The sequence below is a fragment of the Tiliqua scincoides genome, chromosome 5, assembly GCF_035046505.1.
Source record: "Tiliqua scincoides isolate rTilSci1 chromosome 5, rTilSci1.hap2, whole genome shotgun sequence".
In the NCBI taxonomy this organism is placed as follows: domain Eukaryota; kingdom Metazoa; phylum Chordata; class Lepidosauria; order Squamata; family Scincidae; genus Tiliqua; species Tiliqua scincoides.
This window is the reverse complement of record NC_089825.1, coordinates 45,126,113-45,147,748: the sequence shown is the minus strand read 5'-3', so window position 1 is coordinate 45,147,748 and position 21,636 is coordinate 45,126,113. Positions and strand designations below refer to the sequence as shown.

At 45.3% G+C, this 21,636-nt stretch overlaps 1 protein-coding gene across 10 annotated transcripts in view; it reads left to right on the top strand.

Moving 5' to 3' along the window:
* The first annotated feature begins 15,686 nt into the window (after window positions 1-15,686).
* Window positions 15,687-21,636, top strand: part of SLC4A7 (solute carrier family 4 member 7) — a 117,974-nt gene continuing 112,024 nt past the window's right edge. For all 10 annotated transcript variants that reach the window (XM_066627138.1, XM_066627131.1, XM_066627142.1 and 7 more), the window contains exon 1: window positions 15,687-15,875. In XM_066627138.1, coding sequence (XP_066483235.1) covers window positions 15,828-15,875 — 48 coding nt within the window. In that variant the 5' untranslated portion in view covers window positions 15,687-15,827. The remainder of the gene's footprint in view (window positions 15,876-21,636) is intronic.

The following is a 21,636-nucleotide window of genomic DNA, read 5'->3' as shown; positions in this document are numbered from 1 at the left end:
ACAGTTATTAGAAAAGGGCTTCTGCTTTGAAAGACAGTTCCATATTTCTTTTTCCACAAAACAAGAAGAGTGGAAGTGATGAGTAAGCAGTAAGGTTCACTTCCTCCTTTTGGACTAACAAATAGGACTTTGCCCTTCGTTTCATCAATGTCATGTTAGCACCTCCAAGATGTAAAGAAGAATGCTCTTGTTACCTTTTGCTGTCTATTTGCAGAAAATAACATGTTCGGGGACAAATGCATTAAATTCAGTGGGACTTACTCCCAGGAAGGTGTGTAAGATTGCAGTCTCCATCAGGATCAGGGCCCCATGGGTGCTTTTGGTGAAGAGGAAAAAACAGTATCTGAAGCATATGTCATAATATGCAGTTTGAGCCTTAGATACTAATAATCAAGAGATTAATGAAACACCACAAATTATGGTGAAGATGTTTCTGGAAAAAAAAGTTTTCTCCAAGTCTTCAAGTGGCAGTTTTCTTTAAAAATTGTGATCTGTTCAAAGAACTGACACTAAGCTTTTCTCCTGACATGCTTAATGAACAGCTTAATGTGTGGTCAGGAGAAAAAGTACCCTTTTAAACTCATGCACAGCTGACCACCCCCCCCCCCCGGCCTCATTGGATTCCCATTCACTGAAGTGAGACAGAAACTCTCCTACTCACATATTACTATATCTATACTTTCCCCACTACAAATATTACTGCTAGAGTCTGTATAAATTAGGCTGCAATCCAATATATGCAATCCTTATCTGAAAGTAAGTTCCACTGAATTTAATAGGATTTACTTCTGAGTAGATATGCATAGGATTGCACTGTTAACATATGAAGTGGACTAACATGAGTCTTTACCTCAACAAGAGCATATTTTGAATGAGGCAGTATAGCTAATAAACATACTGTAATGTCCTTGGGTTGGATCCAGAGGTATGTGAAAGGAGATGTCACCTATGTGGAAGGGCTGTTTTACACTTTTATTGGAGCATTGCACAAGAAAAATAAAAGTTTTAGAACTGCTGTTGGACCTGCCTATTATAGTACGGCATGCAGGTGTTGGGGCCCAGTCCTATGCACATGTACTCAGAAGTAAGTCTTCTGGTCAATGAGGCTTACTCTCAGGTACGTCTAGATAGGATTGCCACCTCATAGCACAATCCTGACAATGAGTTAGGCCGGTGCAAGTCCCTTGCGCCAACCTAGGTGGGTTGCAAACATGCATCCTATGGAGCAAGTCGCACCAGCACATGGAGGTGCACTGGCACACAGAGGTTGAATCCAGCCTCCAAGGCGGCTTGTCAGGTGAGGCTCTGTCACAAGGCTCTGGAGTGGGCGGGGAGGAGGCGGGGAGGAGGCAGGAGGGAGGCATTCCGGGGTGGGCAGAGGGCAGTCTTGGGGGTGGGCAGGGGGGAGCGGGAGGCGGGACTGGGATCCAGCTGTTATGCCAGCTGGCTCACCTGGCCAGACTGAACTGACCTCTGAGTGAAAGTGATAGCTCCTGATGCACCATCAGGAAGTGGGTGGGGCCTTGCAAAGTTCTGTGCAGGACATTTCCCAAGGGTCCTCAGCAACTGATCACCAGCACTGACTGTATGAACTCTTGAACTAGCATTTGCAAACAGCTTTACATGCAATTGTACTTCAGCTCATGGGTCCTTGTGTCCAGTCCATACAACACTGAGTACTGGTATCATAAATTGACTTGAGATATCAGCAGTTAAGCTAGGTGGCTCATTGCTGTTATTCTCAGTGCAGCCACTCCTGACAGATGCAGGAGATTCAGTGGAACCAGATATTTTATCCAAAAGTCTACTGAAGGTACAGAACCTTGTAATGTATTGTATGCTATGGTTCCATCACCATAACAAAGGTCAAATTAGAGAGGACGCTGGAGAAACATACATGCATCTTCCCTCTCTGACTTGATACTTATAATCTGGTTGGGATTTCCCAATAACTAAGTTTAAAAGTAGTCATAATGGGGACAGCAATTAGATCAGGACCATGCCGCTAGGAATGGGAATAATACATCTCCCCATCAGTGCTTCCCAAACCTGCTTGGCTAACAATGCCCTTTGCACCGCAGACACAGTGCTTAGAATCCAGAAATGAGTGATGATGACACGAAATGCATCATGTGATGACACCATACTATCACTCACCCAGGTTTGGAAACCAGAAGTGAGCCTGCAAACAGGTAAGAAGCTCAAGGCAAGCAGGATGGCCTTCCCAAGCATACAAAGTATATAGGACGGCTTTTCCAAGTATCTGTCTTATTGCCATTTGCAGGCTTGTGCTGCAGTCTTACTGCTGGCCTGCGATGCCCTGGGTAGTGCCTTGTGGCACCCCTGGGCAACATGACATACTATTTGTTCTGATGTAAATTACCCCCACACCACCCACAAAGCAGCTGTTTGCTATTTGTCTTTCTTAACAGAAAATACATTTACTTTGGGAAAATAGCACAAGAGAAAAAAAAAAAAACCCAAGCAGAATGACCCTAATGCACCTCTCTTCACCCTTGTTGCTTTTCAAAGATATGTTAAGAGATAAGAGATCTGATCAATATCTCTAATGCAGCCATTTTCAACCTCTGTGTCATGGCATGCTGGTGTGCCGCGGATGGTCTGCAGGTGTGCCTCAGAGGTTTGGGGAGGGTTACTTATTATTATTAACAGTATTTATATACCGCTTTTCAACTCAAAGTTCACAAAGCGGTTTACAGAGAAAAATCAAATAACTAAATGGCTCCCTGTCCCAAAAGGGCTCACAATCTAAAAAGATGCAAATGAATACCAGCAGACAGCCACTAGAACAGACAGTGCTGGGGTGATGTGGGCCAGTTACTCTCCCCCTGCTAAAAAAAGGAGCACCCACTTGAAAAAGTGCCTCTTACTCAGTTAGCAGGGGTAACTCAGTTAGCAGGGGTAGTATTAGTATGGCCATTGGGGTATTTGAGTCCCCAGCCAGCAGCATGGTGTGCCTTGTCAATTGTCAAAATACTGATGGTGTACCTTGGCAATTCTAGCACCTTGTCAGTGTGCCATGAGATGAAAAAGGTTGAAAATCACTCCTGTATACCTTGCCTAGTTTGGCCCTCATGCTTATAAAATCTGAGATCTGGTACAAATTACAGTACATACGAATAAGTTGCTAACAACAACCATCCCCTTGTGGACATGCGATTGTACCAGTAATTAATGTCTGATTTCCTTCTGAGAATTCAACCTACCCATTCCAGGTACTACCCTTTATGAGTAATTATTCAATGTCAAAAACTAGACTATGTAAGCCACACCCATTCAGTGGTGGTGATAGTAATGCTTAGCACGTATGTAGCACATGCACAATGTTCAAAGCGTCTCACATACATTATCTCAGCACAAGACAAGAGCTTTCTCACTTGTCATTCTGGCTGCTGTTCCTTTCTGGGTCATGTGAAATTATTTTAATAATCTTCTGTAACAGGCAGAATTCTCAGCCAAATATGCTGACTTTATTTCTCCTTTGTTTCTTTTTCTACCCATTTTTGCCTGGCCCACAGGTGTACACATTTGGTCCCTGTTGCGTATATGCAATGTTGGGCAGAAATGGCTTAAAATATTATTTGTTTTTTAGTATAATGATGCAAATCAGTAACACAGATTAGTATCTGTGGTCTGACATCCTTCATGGCAAAGGGAGAGACTGTTGAGCAGAGGGGTGGATGGTACACAAACAAAATCTCCAGTCTTTCTTGGTCTCCTACAATCAGTCACATGCATGCAAAATTAGAAGACTACTGAGCAGGATACCTTGATAAGTGAAATTCTGGTGCAACAGATGACTGCAACTCCACCTTCCTGCCCTCCAGCCTTTGTTTGCAGTTGCACAGTAAAACATAATGGCCACGCACACTTATTTTTAATTGGTTAGACAAGGATAATACAAGCTGATTAGCATTAATGTCCTTAGGCGCTGTCATATTAGTTTTTCCATAGGACTACAATAGGAGACTCACAGCCTAATCCTTTCCTTTCCTTTCCTTTCCTTGCTGGTGCAGCTTTGCCAAAAAGGTGCGTGCTGTATTGGGACAGACTAGGAGGCTTTGGAAGGGAAAAGGGATTTAAATCCTCATAAACCTCCCACTCCACAATGAGTCTCCTTGGCCATGCTTCAGTGAAATCGCTGGAGAAATCCGAGGAGAAAAGGGGGGGGGGACGGCTGCTGCCAGAGGGGATAGGATCAGGTGCATGCCATCAGGGCCTAGGAGAGGGGGGTAAAGGGGGTAATTTGTACCCAGGCCCAAGGTCAAAAAGGGGGCACAGGAGCCAAAGGAGGGGGCCCAAAAATTTCCTGGGATCTTACATTTTCTTATCCATTCAGACTTCTTGCCTGCATGGGATGCAGGGGACACTATCACGAGTGTGCAGCTGAAGCTACTGAAGCTACTGAAGCTACTGGCAAGCCATATATGATGTGTCAAGGAATGCATACATGACACTCCTTAACACAGTGTCAAACCTGGGAGGAAACTGGCCTGCTACAGTAGCTCTTTGGCTTGTGGATCTGCTGATCATGAAGGAGTGTATAGGAGCTCAGGGACACAGCTCTGTGGCTACAGTTGCTGCAGAAACAAGTTTTAGTATGCACAGGGCATTTTCCACTCTAGTGTGAGCCTAAATATGATGATGTTAATTTTCTGCATGATTTTCTATATTTAAAAGATTTTAGAGAGACTTAGGAGTGCATTTGGTTTTCTATATTACTGTATCTAGCTGCTGATGCTTCATGGGTGGGTAGACCTGAGCTCCAAAGACTTATGCAGCTGTCTCCAACCTCCCCCACATCCTGTTTTGTCCCTCCCTTCCTCCATTCTGCTCGCCCATGACCACCCTCTCCCACTCTGTTTCAAAAGAAACTCTGTACCCCGATAAAATTCTTCTCATTGGCCCTGCATGCCATTGCCGATGGATCCATACCTCCCAAAGCCTCCTGCCCTGTTCCTCCTCCTCCCTGCCCATTTTAACCTCTCCCCACCCCCGTTGTGCCCTCCCCACCCCTCTCCTATCCCCTGCTTACCTGCTTTGGTGGGTGATCAGCAATCCAGCAACCTGTGGAAAAGCTCTAGCCTTCCTGCTGGCACACTAGCAGGATGCCACTTTACAGCTGTTTTGCAGCAGCAAGCACTGGCGGAACATGCCCATTGGATTGGGCTGCCCACCACAGATATTAATGACTTTTGAAACAATGAATTATCCGTTATACTCGTATTATACAATTAACCATGACCTGACCTTTTGAAACACTGTTTTAAAAAAAGTCAGAATGGAATAGCATTTGTGTTTCAGTTGGAAAGGTAATTGTCTCTTAGTGTGTTGATAGGTCACATGATCAAAAAAGATCACAAGACATGTAGACACATGTGCATCAGTCGTGACCTTAGTTTTCAAACAGGTTTTTCATTCTGCTTTTGGCTCTAATTAAGAAAGTTTCAAATCTCCTCCTTGTGAATGGGCCTCAAGCAAAGGAGTAGCCTTACTGATTTACTGGTACCCTTTTTTGGCAATTTCTCCTCCTTGTTTGCAAGCTCCAGATCTAACCATAGATGGAATATTTAAATTATGTACAGTAACTGCATGAACTACCATTCATGCAGTTCTAAAAGGATGGATACAAATCAATTATTTTAAAAATTTAAATCTTATTTTTATGCTTTTCAGGTACAGCAAATGTCCCTTAAAAAAAGCCTGGTTTAAAAATTATAATCAAAGTGCCTACACGTGTCTACTCAAAAGTAAGCCCCACTGAGTTCAATGGGGCTTACTCTCAGGTGAGTATGTATAGGATTACAAACTGATGGCCCAATCCTATTCAGGACTTGTGCTTATAATAATAATAATTATTATTATTAGTATTATTAATTAATAATAACAATAATAATAATAATAATAATAATAATAATTATTATTATTATTATTATAATAAATAACAGTATTTATATACCACTTTTCAACAAAAAGTTCACAAAGCGGTTTACAGAGAAAAATCAAATAACTAATGGCTCCCTGTCCCAATAGGGCTCACAATCTAAAAAGATGCAAAAGAACACCAGCAGGCAGCCACTAGAAAAGACACTGCTGGGGTGTGGAGGGCCAGTTACTCTCTCCCTGCTAAATAAAAGAGGAGCACCCACTTACCCAGTGCCTCTTACCCAGTTAGCAGGGTAACTGATGGAACTCACATTCTGTCAGCGCAAGGCCAGGGCTGATGGCGTGGCAGCCGCTATGATGGCAATGGCTAGGGCTGCCTGTGCAGTTGGTTGGTGGCTGCAGGCATATGCCAGTGACCTTTGGAGCCCTTGCCAGAGCAGGTTAGATGGGATGTACCAAGGGAGGGATTGGGACTGCCAGGGTTATGTTGAGGGCAAGCTGAGGGCAGGAAGCAGCAATAATGAAACTGGTAACCTATGGCCCCAGCCCAGGCTCAATACACCCCCTTGGACCCCCACAGATTTATTCCAGCCAAAGAGCTTGTGCAAATTCAAGTAGGCCCATTAGGGACAAGGCAGCAGTAGAGTATAGGTAAATAAAAAAGATTTTGCTCACCTCTCTGTTGCTGTCTGGTGCTTAGGCTTCCCATAACAAGCAGAGTAGGGTGCTCCAGTACCTCTGCATGCTCTGGGTCAGCCCAGAATAGGATTTGGCTGTGAATATAGCAAACGGAAACCTATTCAAGCCTATATCACACACATTGACTTGCATCCTGCTTTTCTGTGTGGAAGAATGAAACAGCGTTTTAAAAAAAGTTTCTTTTGAGATCAAGCATTATAACTAGGATGTAATATGTACTGTATTCATTATAGTTTAATTATGAAAATGTAGAGTTTGTCAAGTAAGCAACAGAGACATTCACTTTGAAAATATTTTAGCTGCTGTTCATCAAAAAGCACCCTGGGTAACGTGAAGTGGAAGATAAAAAAAAATATTGTGCAAAAAGTTACACAATCCAAAAACAACATAAAATCACAGACCAAGCCATCCTTGGGGGATAAAATCCAGCAGAACCAATTAAATGCAGGAAGGCCTGGGTAAATAGGATTGCTTTAGCCTGGTGCTGAAATGATGTCAGAGTTAGTGCCAGGCAAATGTCTCTGGAGAGAGTAGTCCAAATTTACTTTCCACATTGTGAAGAATCACTGTTGTGCCCAGTAATGACTGAATAACAGTCACTGGAAACTCTGCCTCCTAATCCCAAATGTACAGCCTGATTACTTAATGGAGTATAATGTGCACTCTGCACATGCTTAAACTGTGAATACAGAGAACAGAACACCAATTCTGGCTTATGGGAGGTAAGCACTGACTTAGGAAACAAATTTGAGACCTTGGCTCTGGTGAATCCCAATTAGTCTAAGCATCAAAGTTGCTTCTGTTAGGGTCCAATCCAATGGGCTCCTTTGGCTGATGGAATGAGCATTCCATCAGGAGAAGGCTGTCTTTGCTGGAACTGCAGATGAAGTGACAATGTGCACATCAGTGCCACCAGCAAGAGTGGTTGGTAACCAGTTTTGCACACCATTGGCACACTCAGCCATGCTGGACAGTGGCGCTCCTGGCCACTGTGGTGCTCAAGGGCATGCCTGGAGTTGCTGTTCCCTTCTAAGGCCTTCTGAGGGCCTTTAAACATCACTTCCGGTTTTTGGCTGAAAACTGGAAGCGATGTTTAAAGGCCCTCCAGATGCCTTAGAAGGCCTGCTGAGGGCTGCGACGTCTGTTCACAGCCTCTCTGGCCCTCAGAACATCTCCAGGAGACAGCAGGCATGGGTGGCCCTCCGGGTGGCAGATCCATGCTGCTTGGGGTCACTTGCACCCATGGACACCGCTAGATATGCCACTGCTGTGGAGGAGGTATGTTGGTGGTGGAGTGAGCAGTGGGTGGGGAGGGGGAATGACTGGGCATATTGAGAGAGGAACTGGGAAACCTGTTGGGACAGGGATTGGGTAAATCTGGTAGCAGTTGTGCATGCCAGGTTTTATCCTTTATTTTTCTGTCCACTGCACCTCCTAGCTTTCCTCTCACTTACAGTTATATAACTGGCATTTACCCAATGGCCATCCAGGAAATAAAAATATGTTCACTTACCTCTTGCAGGCCTCCTGATCTCCTCCCCCCCCCCCACCATAGCATGCAGTGCATGCCTCTATGGCTTGGTTGCATGCTTCAGTGTGGTGGGAGATAGGATTGGGCAATTAGTCTTCTACTGTGAACAGACCAGTCAACATCAATTCATTTTATTATATTTACTTGAACAGACCAGTCAACATCAATTCATTTTATTATATTTACTTGTTACATCTGCATCCTGCCCTGCCTCCATGGAGCTCAAGTGGCAAAAAAACCAGGTGGTTTTCCATCTAGGCCAGGGTGGTTCAACCTGTGGCCTGCAAGGCCTGTTTTGGCAGCCCTCAAAAAGCAGCACCACCCCCTCCTGCTTCAGTGGCTTTTCAATCTCCCTTCTCCAAAGGAGAAGCTGGAATGCCACAGCAGGGAGATCAAAAAGCCCTTCCACAGCCACCGCCTCCTCTCCTCCTGCTGCCAAAGCCTGCTGAGTGACTTTGGTGGCTAAGAACCTGAAAATAATCGTGCCACCACCAATTACTTCCATGTTGGTAGTTGAGAGTGATGCCAGGGTTTTGTGACCTCTGTAGTATTGGACCATCCTGATCTACGTGATGGCCACGACTATAGGTAAGAAGTGGAAGTATATCTGGCACCTTCCAACCCTGGATCACATTTAAGGTTCCTGGGTTTATTTTAATTCCCTCCTGCATTGGAAATTATCCTGTAAGATATACAAGGGACCCTCTATTCCAGTGGTCTTCAGTCTTTTTCATACCATGACCCAAATAAATAAATACAGTATGAGACTGGGGACCAACTGTTGAACTACCGCCCTCCGAGGACCCTGTCCTCCCATCTCTGCCCCTGTTGCTGCCTACTCCCCTCACCCTGTAATACCCTCCCAGCACTTGTTCATTGTAACCAAATATTCTTATTAGAGAGAGTGGAAAAATGTTACCATGATGCCTGTTACTAGTGAAAGCTATTTTAGTGCAATTGCTAAGAACCTGAGCAGGACTCAAGTACCTGGTACCTTTTGGTACCTGAAGGGGTACACCAGATACCTCCCCCCTTTGGTGCTCTAGTGGTGCTCTAGTCTGGTGGTCTTCAACTTTTTTCATTCCCATAAGTTGCCACGATCTCACAACTGAGGATTTGCAGCCCCAATGGGGTCCTATCCCCAAGGTTGAAGAACACTGCTCCACTCTGTTTCAGTGTTTCCCTATAATCTAGAGATATGTCCTGGTTATCAAGCTAATTTTCAGTGTGTAAAGGCACCACAGTGTCTCTCATTATCCTGCTGTTTTTAGGGAGTTGATAATCAGATAAGGAGAATGGCATGGCAAATAGTGGATTTGGGGCGCAATCCTAACCTGCCCTGGAGCAGGCAGACCTGCAGGGCCGCACTGCATCCAAGGTAGGATTGGGGCTGCAAGAAGCTCAGCCCAGGGCAAGGGGAATCGCAAGGGGAATCACTTCCCCTTACCCCAAGTAAAGCCGCAGGAGCCCCAATGGGACTACTCGGATCTGCACCACCTCAAGAGGTAGCACAAATCCAAGCAGTCTGGGACTGCCCAGGAATGGGGTTAGGGTCCAGCATAACCACCGGATCCTGGCCCTGCCTCCCACTAACTGCCCACCTGCCCTCGGGAACACCAGCTGCCCTCCCTCCATCCCTCCCCCATCCCCAAACGCCTCCTCCCTGTCCTCCCCATGCCCCCCCAGACCCCTGTGTCAGCCAAGCTTGGCCGATGCAACCTCCCTTCCTCCTGGGGCCCGCGTCGGTGTGGGGAGGCTGGAGCATGTCCGTGTGCCAGCCTAACCCCACTTAGGTCATCGCAAAAGTGCTTTACGGCACTTTTGAGACAGCCTTGGGCTGGCACAAGGGACATGCGCCGGCCCAAGGCCCAGTTTGGATCAGGCCTTTCATCACTTATGGTGGATTTATAGGAGAAAGATTCCATATGCAAAAATGACACAGAAGAATTGTGATTGTAGCACGTCAAAAATGTGAGAAATGAGTCAAAGAGAAACCTGAAAAGCTGCTAGCTCTTCAATTTTCAACCAGTGTGCTGCAACACATTGGTGTGCCAGGAATCATCACAGGTATGTTGCAGGAGTTTGGGGGATAAATTTATTTATTAGTTATTTATAAATTTATAATAAATTTATCAGTAGGGTCATTGGTGGATATGAGCTTCCCCAGCAGTGTTGTGTGCCTTGTCAATTGTCAAAAACCTGATGGTGTGCCTTGACAATTTTAGCACCTTTGTTCGTATGCCATGAGATGAAAACAGCTGAACATCACCTTGCTAGCTGGTAGCTATCTCCTTTCTTTAGCAATCGATATCAGTAAAAATACTGGGCTTCTTATGTGTCCTAGGCCCATGACTTAAAATAGGCTCTGAGGCTATACTGTGGTATATCCTGGCCTACTGGAACAATGCAAACTAATAGTCCTTAAGGCATTCATCTTGACCTTCCTAATGTGTGTAATCCCAGTAAAATCAATATGAGCAATGATGGTGGTAAACAATGAAGATAAGTATTTACTGAAACATGGGTCTTCTTGGCTTGCATAAAATGTTGCTTTCAGAAAGATTATATCTAATAAACTTTTTATAATACAATACTATACACCTTTGTGACTGTTATCAATGTATCACAGTAGTACCTAAACAAGGCAATGCCCTGTAAGAGATTTCCTGCATAGACAGCACTGTGCCCCATCTCTCTCTCCCCAATTCCCAGTCTTTAAAAGTAGCTGCTGAACGCAACTGCACTGTCACTTGCTTTGGCAATGAACAAATCAGAAACAACTCTGTGCTAAGCTGACAGTATTGCAGACATTATAATGGATTCCCTGGGACGGTGTCAGTGTGACTATGGCATTCTATGATTGTCATTAGTACTGAAATGTTTGCTTTCAGTATCTCAGTGACATCTGTGCAATATGTCATTTTGCAATATCGGTTTAATATCATGTTTGCTGTGGATAGGCTGCTCTTCAATACAGTACTGTCCATGTAAGCATTTATTTGTGGACATTAGCAAGCCTTAAAATAGGATCTTTTTTCAGTTCAAAGCAGATGGCAAACAATAAGCTACTGGTCTCACAGTAATGTAGATATTCCAGTTTTTTAATGTACTGTAGGCCAAGAACACTGGTTTGCTCCCAACACCAGCAGGATCACTCTGAATTGTCTTTCACAGAATTAGGCATCTGAAATGAGAGCTAAGAAGTCTGATGGGTAGAGTGACCTGATGGTATCATACTGAAAGCACTAATTCTGGAAGCATTTTAAACATTTAGATAATTGACATATACTTAATTGGGCATTTGGTGTTGGGCCAAAAGGTTGTCCAAACTCATTTGTAAAGCTGCCTATGCACCAGCTGGGAGTGATGTAACTCCCTGAAGTAGTAGAAGGAGCAAGTGAGGGGAAGCACATGATCATCTACCATAACAGACACATGTGCAATGTTTTTTCCCCCTGACATCTTGAACTTAGGGAACAATGAAACATGATGCATTATCAAATTATATTGCTATTGCAATCATATCTCATATGAGATATCTCATGAACCACAAATGCAAACCTAGCAACACTGACAGCAAACCTTAAAAAGTATTGCTTTTCAGGGTAATGCCTTGTTAAAATGTTGACTTTGACATAGAAGACCAGAGTTCAATGTTCTGTACAGCCATTTCAGTCACTGCACACTAAGTTAAAAGTATAATCAGTCCCAGAATTGTGAAACCCTTGTACTCTGAAATATGCTGTTAAAATGATTAATAATATCATTAAATGGCTATTTCTCTTCAAATGATGTGGTTATCAGTCTCCTCCCATCCTTCTCATGCAATTCAGGAAAAATATTGATCAGAAAGCATATTTGTGGACTGAAAAGAGGTTTATTTAAGGGCTGACAGGAGCCATGGGAGGGGGTGATCAGGCCATAGTTCAGTGGCAAAGCATGTGCTTTGCATGCCTAAGGTCTGGTTTCAGTTCCTGGCACCTACAGTTAAAGGATCCCAGGAAGCAGAGCCAGGTAAAATGTCTGCTTAAGGCCTGAAGATATATCACTGATCAAAGTTGTCAATACTGGGTCAGACCAATGGTCTGATTCAGTATTTATTTTTATATTTTTAGAACTTGTGTGCTGGAAAAATATTTCTAGAGTGCCTTACAAGTTTAAAAAAAAAATTGCAATGTTAACACTATAAGAAAGAGCAGCAGATAAAGTAAATATTCAAAAAAAAATTTAAAGGTTTTTTTAAAAAAACATGGGAACACACATCAAGGACAGGGACATCAAAGGAGGCCTCTGCAGGGTGAGCATTCCACAAATGGGATGCCACCACCAAGAAGGCACTTGACACACCCCAGTTGACACGCACTTTGCCTAAGTGGCCAGGGCATCTGGAGGAAGTCTGCTCAAGATGACTTTAGTGCACAGAAGAAGTTCATTTTGTTGAAACTTGGCTTGGTTAAAAATAAAGCTGCTGAGAAATGGAAGCAGCTACTTGTGGGGCAATTCTAAGTATGCTTACTTGGAAGTGAGCCCTCACTGTGTGTTCAATGGCTTTTCTCCCAAGACAAGTCTGCATAGGCTTTTCCACAGTCACTTTTCCATAGCCTCAGGCTTTTCTGTTGCCACTGTCATGATCCCATCTCAATAAGGACCACTTGAGTCTATGGCAACAATCCTATGCTCATTTCCTTGGAAGAAAATTCCACTGAACCAACTGGCACCTACTGTTGCTTTTGCATGACTGCTCCTTACTCATCCACATTACCACAGTTTTATTTCCAGCAGTTTCATTTTATTTCTAGTTTAAAAGATGGAAAACCGAGAAGGCTGACCAAAAACAACCAAGAATCTTGTAGCCCCTTAAAAGTCAATCATGTCAGTTAATCTTTTCTGAACGAAGTCTTGCTGAAGTTTTTTAAGTTGGCCTATTGGGCCTGAAAACCAGATCTGAGACATATGGCAGGTATGGCAGTAGTAAAGCTTTATATGCCTTCAAAAGCACTGGCACATATTGTGCTCCTTGATTGTAAAAGAACTTTTTCAAAGCCAATACACCTAATTCGATTTTGTTTTTAATGTATTTACCAGACTTAGGCTGCAATCCTAACCACACTTTCCTGAGAGTAAGCCCTATTGAACAAAATAGGACTTACTTCTGAGTAGACCTGGTTAGGATTGTGCCCTTAGGGTGCAAGCCTAACCAACTTTTCAGCTCTGACATAGCTGTGCCAATGTGGTGTGCACTGCATCTTGCAGTGGGGAGGCAGTCAAGGGGGCCTCCTCAGGGTAAGGGTATGCTTGTTACCTTACCTTGGGGCTGCATTGTGGCTAAGCCAGTGCTGAAAAGTTGGTTACGCTTGCACCTTTAGATCATGTTAAATTTGTTTGAAATATAATTCCAAGATATCTAAACTCATTTACCTGTTGTAGTTTGTATGTACCAATTTCCCATTTTTTGTTTGACCATCTTGCTGACGGTGCCCAATCCTTTCCAGCACTGATGCAGCCACAATACAGCTCCAGCTGGAAAGTTGGATAGGATTGGGCTGTCAGTAAATATCATGATATTAGATTTATTTTCATTTATCTCCAGTAGCTCTTTATTACAGCCAACCTGAGTTCTCAAAAGTAAGACAAGGTCATTGACATATAGTAGGGCCAGCACCTGTCTAATCCCCAGACATGGTGCATGGGTGACAATGTTTTTGTAGGCTTGGGACAAAATCATTTATAGATTAAATATACCCTGGTTTCATTTCAGCATAACCTTCGGTGGACCACAGTCCACTTTAAGCATCAGATGAAATGGACTCTAGTAAGTCCATGAACATTTACGCTGAAAGAGTCTGGGGAGATTTTTCAGGGCGCCACAAAATGCCTTGTTGCTTTTGCAGCCACAGGCTGACAGCACAATCTTATGCAGATCTACTCAGAAGTAAGTCCTACTGTGTTCACAATGGGGCATTCTCCCAGAATAGTGTACATAGGATTGTGAGCCTTAAGCCATTTCTGCCCAACATTGCATATATGTGACATGGATCAAATGTGTACACCTGAGGGCTGGGCAAAAATGGGATTTAAGCATGGTCCCTGGAAGCTGTGAATATGAGGCTGCATGACTCATCCAGGGGTCACACTGTGAATCTATTTCTCTGGTCAAAAGAAATGATTTGTATCCTATTGTGAAATTGATGCTCTGCATGACCAGCCCACCCACCCGCCACCTCTCCTGTTTCCATTTTAGGGCCCAGTCCTATCCAATTATCCAGCAAATGTTCCCTTACCTTAAGGAGGCCTCTACGCAGGGGTGGATCCAGGGGGGGGGGATGGGTGCATGGTCCTCTCAAACTGATGCCAGAGGCAAAGTGTGCCTACTGGAATGGGAAACAGCCCAGGCACAGCCGGGAGCCCAGGTCTACTCACCTAGAAGAAGTGGTTTGGGAGCACAGGTCTACCAGGCAGGTAGATATGGGCTCCAAGTCGGGTGTGAGCCCAGGTCTACCCACCCAGCAAATTGGCCAAGGAAGCCATTCAACCAGAAACCCAGCAGGTAGATCTGGGCGCTTAGTCTGGTTGGGAGCTCAAGTTGGGAGTCTGGTCTACCCAGGTCTGGGTTGGGAACCCAAGTCTACCCACCTAGCAAACCTTGACCATGGAAGGCAAAGTTCAGTCGGGAGCCCAGGTCTACCCACCTACTTGACCTGTGCTCTGGAATTAAGGTAGTGCTCATGCCCCTTCCCCCCAAAACACAAACACTGGATCTACCCCTGAGGCTCCAGGACTGCCCCACCATCACAGGATTCAGCATACAGCCCACTGGCATGGCTGCATCAGTGCTGGAAAGCTGGATAGGACTGGGCCCTTATTCAGTTAGTAGGGCTGCCCAGCGACGTGTGGTGGATGGGGAGGCAGGTGAGGCAGAGCCTCCTTACTGGAGTCCTTTGAAAAGCGTGGTCACCATGTGAGGCAAGGGATGTGTGGTGGGTGGGGAGACAGGTGAGGCAGAGCCTCCCCACTGGAGTCCTTTGAAAAGTGCTGCGGCAGTGTGAGGCAAGAGATGTGTGGAGGGGGGAGGCAAGTGAGGCAGAGCCTCCCCACCGGAGTCCTTCGAACAGCGCCGCCGCCGTGTGATGCACCCAAGCACCCACAATCCACGCGGATTGTGGGTGCTTGGGTGCCTCACACGGCGGCGGCGCTGTTCGAAGGACTCCGGTGGGGAGCTCTGCCTCACCTGCCTCCCCACCCTCCACGCCCCTGGGGCTGCCTGCACCCACTTCTTCAGTGACTGCACTTCCTCTCGGCTGAATCACAAGGGAAAGCCCCACATGGCTCCAACGCTATAAGGGCAGGAGGGCTGGCTGGGGCGCCCCTCCCCTCAGGACAAGCCCCCCCCCTCTCTCAGGGCGCGCGAGCCAACGAAGCCACTGGGTGCCCTCAGCGCCTCAGAGGCGGAGCCGCATTCTCGTCACCATTGGTCGGGACGGCTGCCAATCGGGCGGAGGGGGCGTGGCCAGGCGCGAGACCGGCTGGGTTCCGAGAGGGAGAGAGTGAGTGGAGAGCCAAGCGGGTTGCTGAGGGGAGCTTGTGTGGCTTCGTCGACAGCGGCGGCGCTTCCTTTTCCTCTCCCCCCCCCCCCCCCGGCAGCAGCAAGGCAACCACTGGCTGCTTCCTCTCCTCAGCCCTGCGGCGCACCATGGAGGAGGAGCGGGCAGGCGAGCAGATGAGACCGCTGCTCACCACGGTAATGAAGCGGGTGGAGGAGGAGGGAGTGACTGACTGACGGCGGGGGGGAGACAAGAGAGGGAGGCGACCCCGTTCCCGCCTTCCCCTCAGCGGGGGGCTCCTCGCAGCCGCCGCTTCCCTTTGTGGGGGCGGCGCCTGAGGCTAGCGAGGAAGCGGCGCCAGTGAAGGGGCCACGCTTGCCCTGTCTGAGGAGGCGACACAAAGAAGGCAGGCAGGCAGGCGCGCGCGCCCGCTCCCCCCTCCGCCCTCCTCTCTTCTCACAGGTGTCAGTGCTGGTGGGAGCCCTTGGAGAGCGCCTGCCCCACTCAGAGCCCCCCCCGCCTCCTTCTCCAGCCGCCCCAGTGAGCACTACACCAGTGGGGGGGGAGCATGAGCTAGTCTGTTTCAGCGAGAAAAGTAACACCAGAGGCCCTTCCTTCCTTCCTTCCCCTTTCATGGGCTGTCAGCCTGGGATGCTGGAAGAAGTGGTCTCGTTGCATTGGGCTGATGCAGGCTACAGTTCTAGCCACACTTCTTTTTTTTTTCCCTGGAAGTAAACCCCATTGGCTATACTGGGGCTTGCTTGTGAGTAGATATGCCTAGGATTGGGCTCTTTGGCTGCAATCCTATCCGCACTTACCTGGGAGTAAGCCCCATTGGCTATAGTGGGGCTTACTTCTGAGTAGGCATGCCTAGGATTGGGCTCTGTGCCTGAACTTCTATCCACACTTTCTTGGGAGTAAGCCCTATTGACTGTAATGGGGCTTACTTTTGAGTAGACATGCATACAATGGGCTCTGTGTCTACGATCCTATCCACACTTTCCTGGGAGTAAGTCCCATTTACTGTAATGGGGTTTACTTCTGAGTAGACGTGCATAGGATTGGGCTGTTGGTTGACTGAGCATTACTCTCCCCCCCCCCCCCGCTTCCTAAAGACTGCAATCCTATTTACACTTACCTGGGAGCAAGTCCCATTGAGTATAATGGGGCTTACTTCTGAGCAGACTTGCATAGGATTGGGCTCTTGGTTGATTATTACTCTCCCCCCCCCCCCGCCTCCTTTATTCTCCTCTACTTCTAAATATTTCTTTTCAGCATCTTTATAACTTCTAGTGGTCCCTCTTGTGCCTAACCCCCCCATTAGTCTGCATGATCAGCTCCATACCCATCTCTCATATTCAGTCTTTGTTGGGCAAGCACTTAGAGAAATTTGTGCTGTCTTTCTTTCCCCTGCTAAGAGAAATTTGTGCTGTCTTTCTCTCTCTTGCTAGTAGCTTGCTTTGCTTTTGTTCAGACAGAGCTCCTGATAGGGTGAGGGCAGGAGGGGGAGAGAGAGAGCTAGTGAGCAAGCTTGGGCTCTTTGTTCCAAGCCTCATTGCTTCCCCACATGCTCTCTGTTCTGAGTCCTTAGCACATGCTGGAAGTGTCAAACAGGGTAAAGGGGATAATAGGCTGCAGTGATCAACTATCTCTTCTTCATCTATGGAAATGAGATGTGTTTCAGGCATAATCATGCTGAGTAGTGAATCTTGGGAGGCAACGGCTGGGGTGTCATGTCATGCTGTTCTTTTTTACTACCTTGGCTCTCTTTCAGTGCAAGCACATGGCTAGCCATTACCAGTTCCTTTGACCTCAGATTCTGCGGGGGAGAGAGCAGAACTCCAGGAAGTGGTGTGCTGTTTCCAGCCCCTCCACCCCCCCATCTTCATTGCCTGTGTGTGGAGGTGGGCAGAGGAGGATAAGGCAGCAGTGATTCACTTTACTTCCTTTCAAGACTGAATATGAAGTAGACATGTGGTCTCCTTTTAGCACAACTGCAAACAAAAAGAGAAAAAATGGTCAGCTCAGTGTGATTTCCACCCGCACTCCATGTGGATGAGTGTGTTAGGGTTTTCTGAAAGTTTCTGTGACTTTGTCCTAATACTAGCCTTGAATTCACTTCCAAGGTTCCTTGGACCTATGCCATGGCAGTTAATCTAATTTACATTTGTAGTGTAGACAGGCCCTAGGAACTTGTTGGATAGCCATTCTTACAGGATGTACTAGCAGCCAAGGAAGTTAAACAAGTAAACATTTCAATGTACAGTATGAGAGTTTCTTCACCATCATTTGACTTGCTATTTGAAAACTGATTTGAACTATTATGATGCAGCAAACACAGTACGTGCTGAATTGAACTTGATCTGAGATTGCTGGTCAAGATATTTCTTTGATATAATCTGTAGATAGGATGTACTTGATTTAGACCAGTTAGAATTTCTAGCTTTGATTGACTATGTGTTGTCTGTGTTTTGTTTTGAGTACTAGGAAATGAAGTGTTAGAAGGTTGATCACATAGAAATTAATGTCATGATAATGCAGTTTTCACATGTTGGAGAACTCTATGCTTGGTGTCCAAGCAGCATTATATAGAGCAGGGATGGCCAAATCATGCTACCTGTGTCTCTTTGATATATGTGTGGCTTGCAGTAATATGTTCGCTGAGCTCCTTTTGCATCACAATTAATATAAAAAGCTTATAAATATAAAAAATTTTAACTCCCTAATTTACTAGATATAAACTGAGTGTCCACTGGATTAAAATTTAAATTTAATGTTCATGGTGAGTAAATATATTAAAGCAGTGTGTAACACTTCCCCTGTCCCTGTTTGTGTGTGACTTTCTACACTGTAGGGCTGCAGTCGGCTGCAGGAGGTGTGGGGAGCCCTGCGCAGCCCTCTGCAGCGCTCCCCGATGCTTGGAACCTGCAAAAGAAGCTGGTGCACTTCTGTGAGGACACCCCTGATATAGAGTCAAATTTGCAACAGCTTATATGTCACTTATCTGCTCTCACAAAGAACAATGATACCTGCAACATAAAGACAGTTTTGCCTGTGGATAACAACACTGTGGCTAGGAGGAGCAGTTTGAACACTGCTTTGCAGTGGAATTACAAGATCTGGGAGCACTAGTCTTTAACCAAGTGCAGTTGCAACTATACACATGCAAGGGATAGAGCTCCTGGCTCTTGCTCAAGGATTATGTTAAACCTATGTTCCTGGTACATTGGTGTTACATTGCTCAGTAGAAATGGCCTCTGTGCCAATAAAGGTAAATGAAATGAAAATGAGAAATGGCTTCTGGGTTCCAGTTCTGGCTGAAACTTCCAGGGGCTTTGGCAGTAGTGATGGATAAGCAACTGTTCAATACCTTGCAGCACCTAATGGGTCTTGGGCTGCTGCCACAAGGAAGCTGCCAGGCAATATGGGTTGTGAACCAGAAATTGCTTCTAGGTTATGCCAGCAGGTGATCCTCTTCATTGGCCACGTCATGCTGTTGTTTAACGCCCTGGACTGTCTTGCAGCTTCCTGGTCATGGCAGACCCATGACAAACCAAAAATTGGGTCACAACCCTCCTGTGGGATGCAACACAGTTTGGGAATGCAATGCATTATGGCATGTGACACGGCCAATGAGGTTGTGCCCCATAATGCTTGGCGGCCCACTAGCCATCACGGGCCTGTGACCCACCTTGGTGGGTTGTCGAAGGCTGTCATTTGGGAACCAATGTACTAGGAAATAAATTCCATAGAAATCAGTGGGATTTAAGAGGAAATATACATAGGACTCTGCTGTTAATTGCAGTGATCTTAGTGCTGCCTTCTAAAACTGACATCATCACTTATTCCTTGTTCTAGAGCAGTTTGAGCAAGGTCTGAGTTTCTTAAAAACTTAGTGATGATGAGAGACCAATTGAGAGTTCTCTGGAAGGCTGCCTGAGGGCTGCGGCAAGCCCAGGAAAGGTGCCAAGAGACAGGTGGAGGAAGACGGGTGAAGCAACCCTTTCCCCATAGTTGAACTGAGGCCTCCTTGTCAGGCCAGCAACCTTCAGTGAGTTGAGGGATATCCAGCAAGGAAGAGGAAGTATTAGATGTTTGAGATGTTGATGAGCCCTCACTATCACCCAACCCCATAACTAGAAGTCTATGGATTAACTAGGATTCAGGTTCAGAAAATTCATAGGGTGCATGATGAAGAGGGTCCCCTGAACCTAACTCAGTTTTTCCAGACTCAGTGTTTCAGAATCTGCTAATTCAGTATCCACTAGGTTTTCTAGGAACCTAATCCTAGCAGATAATGAGAACTGACTGTATAAATAAATATTAAAGCATGTATAGATACAGTTTGAATGTAGGAATTCAAAGTTCAAATATTTGCTCAACTGTGGCCAGTACCACAAGATGGTTCCTTAGAGTAAAGGTGGGACGCATGTGAGAAAGCAAAACAGGTTACTTTTGCATTCTTTTTTGGGCAGTATGTTTATCAAACAAACTTGTTTCTTCTCCTCTTAAAAATACAAAACTCCAGGTTGGGTTAGGTTTTCATGTGTGTTTACCTTCAGATTTGTCAACAGTCTGAATCAGAGTGACTAAAATACTCCATGACTTTCTCCTTTGCTTTGAGTGCTTATGGGTGAGGTTCCACCTGGAAGGATGTTTAGATTTTTGGTCTTCTCTGTCTGGAATAACTATTTGAAAGTAGCCTCCTCTGGTTGTTTGGCTTGGCTTCTGGTATGGGAAGACTTCACTTGGTATGGCAGTCTTCACTCAGCAGGGATTCTAGTGTCTTGCTTCCTGAGTTTTTTCTCTGGCTGCTAAGTGAGCACAGGTGGGTCTAAGCTTCTCCCTCTCAGTGCAATGCACCCTGCCCTTCTGTTTCTCCTTTAATTTATATAGCTACTGTGCTCTCCATTCTGTTTCTGAGTTTTGCTTACAGCAAGGACTATTTGACAGTAAATCAGCAATAGGGTGTTACTCAGTGAAGGACAGGCTGCAAGGCAGGGTGGGCAGACTTCAAGCTAATGACTTTGAGGGGTGTGTGTGTGTGTGTGTGTGTGTGTGTGTGTGTTTTACTAAACTTTTGAGATTTACTAACTAGAGTTAAGTGCAAAATAGTGACTTGGAGGTGTACAGACACTAAGCATAAGGAACAGGATGCATCAAACAATTTTCCTCCTGGTAACTCAGGAGCTTGGAGCTTAGAACTTACCTCTCAGTCCCTTCACACAGATATCCATTCCTAGTTCTCTCCCCCCCCCCAATCTTTTTTCGTTTCAGTAGTCTAAGGATGGGGGCAACGATGACTGCTTCATATTTGTTAATTTGCGAGTCAGAAACCCTTGCTAATCTACTGCAGATCACTCAAAGATGTACCTAGTAGATCCCAAGCTAATTTCTACCTTTCCTTGCTGTGGTCTGTAAGAAAGGAAGAATATTTTTCATCAGGCTGATTTCATCACTAATTTCTTGGATAAATGATCATAGAAGTATATTTGACTTGGTGAATTGTGACTTTCTTTCTTGATGTCTTTCCATTGCCTCACTGGGCTGAGTATGAGTATGTCACACAGATCTTTCAAGTGGTTTTTTTGGAGGCAGAATATTTTTTTGAACAAATTTTGAATTTTCTAATTATAGACTACTGAGGTGAATCCAGTATTGACAGTAGATTCAAGTTCTTGAAGGAAGTGAGCTCAATTTAATCTTGGGGCTAGAAAGAGATTTTTCATCAAGTGGAATGGTCTAATAAAAACATTCTTAAATTGTGGTCTACCCAGTTCTGTTTTCATGTCTAGGAAGAAAGGAAAAAGGACTGTAATACAAAATTATATGTGTAGAAAATGGATGTGATGGATTTTTATTTTTTGCAACAAGTAGGTCTAGTTTGTTTTAAAGCAGTTCAGTTGACCCTATTTATTTACACATTAGTCTTCACATGTATTATCCTATGTCTTAGGA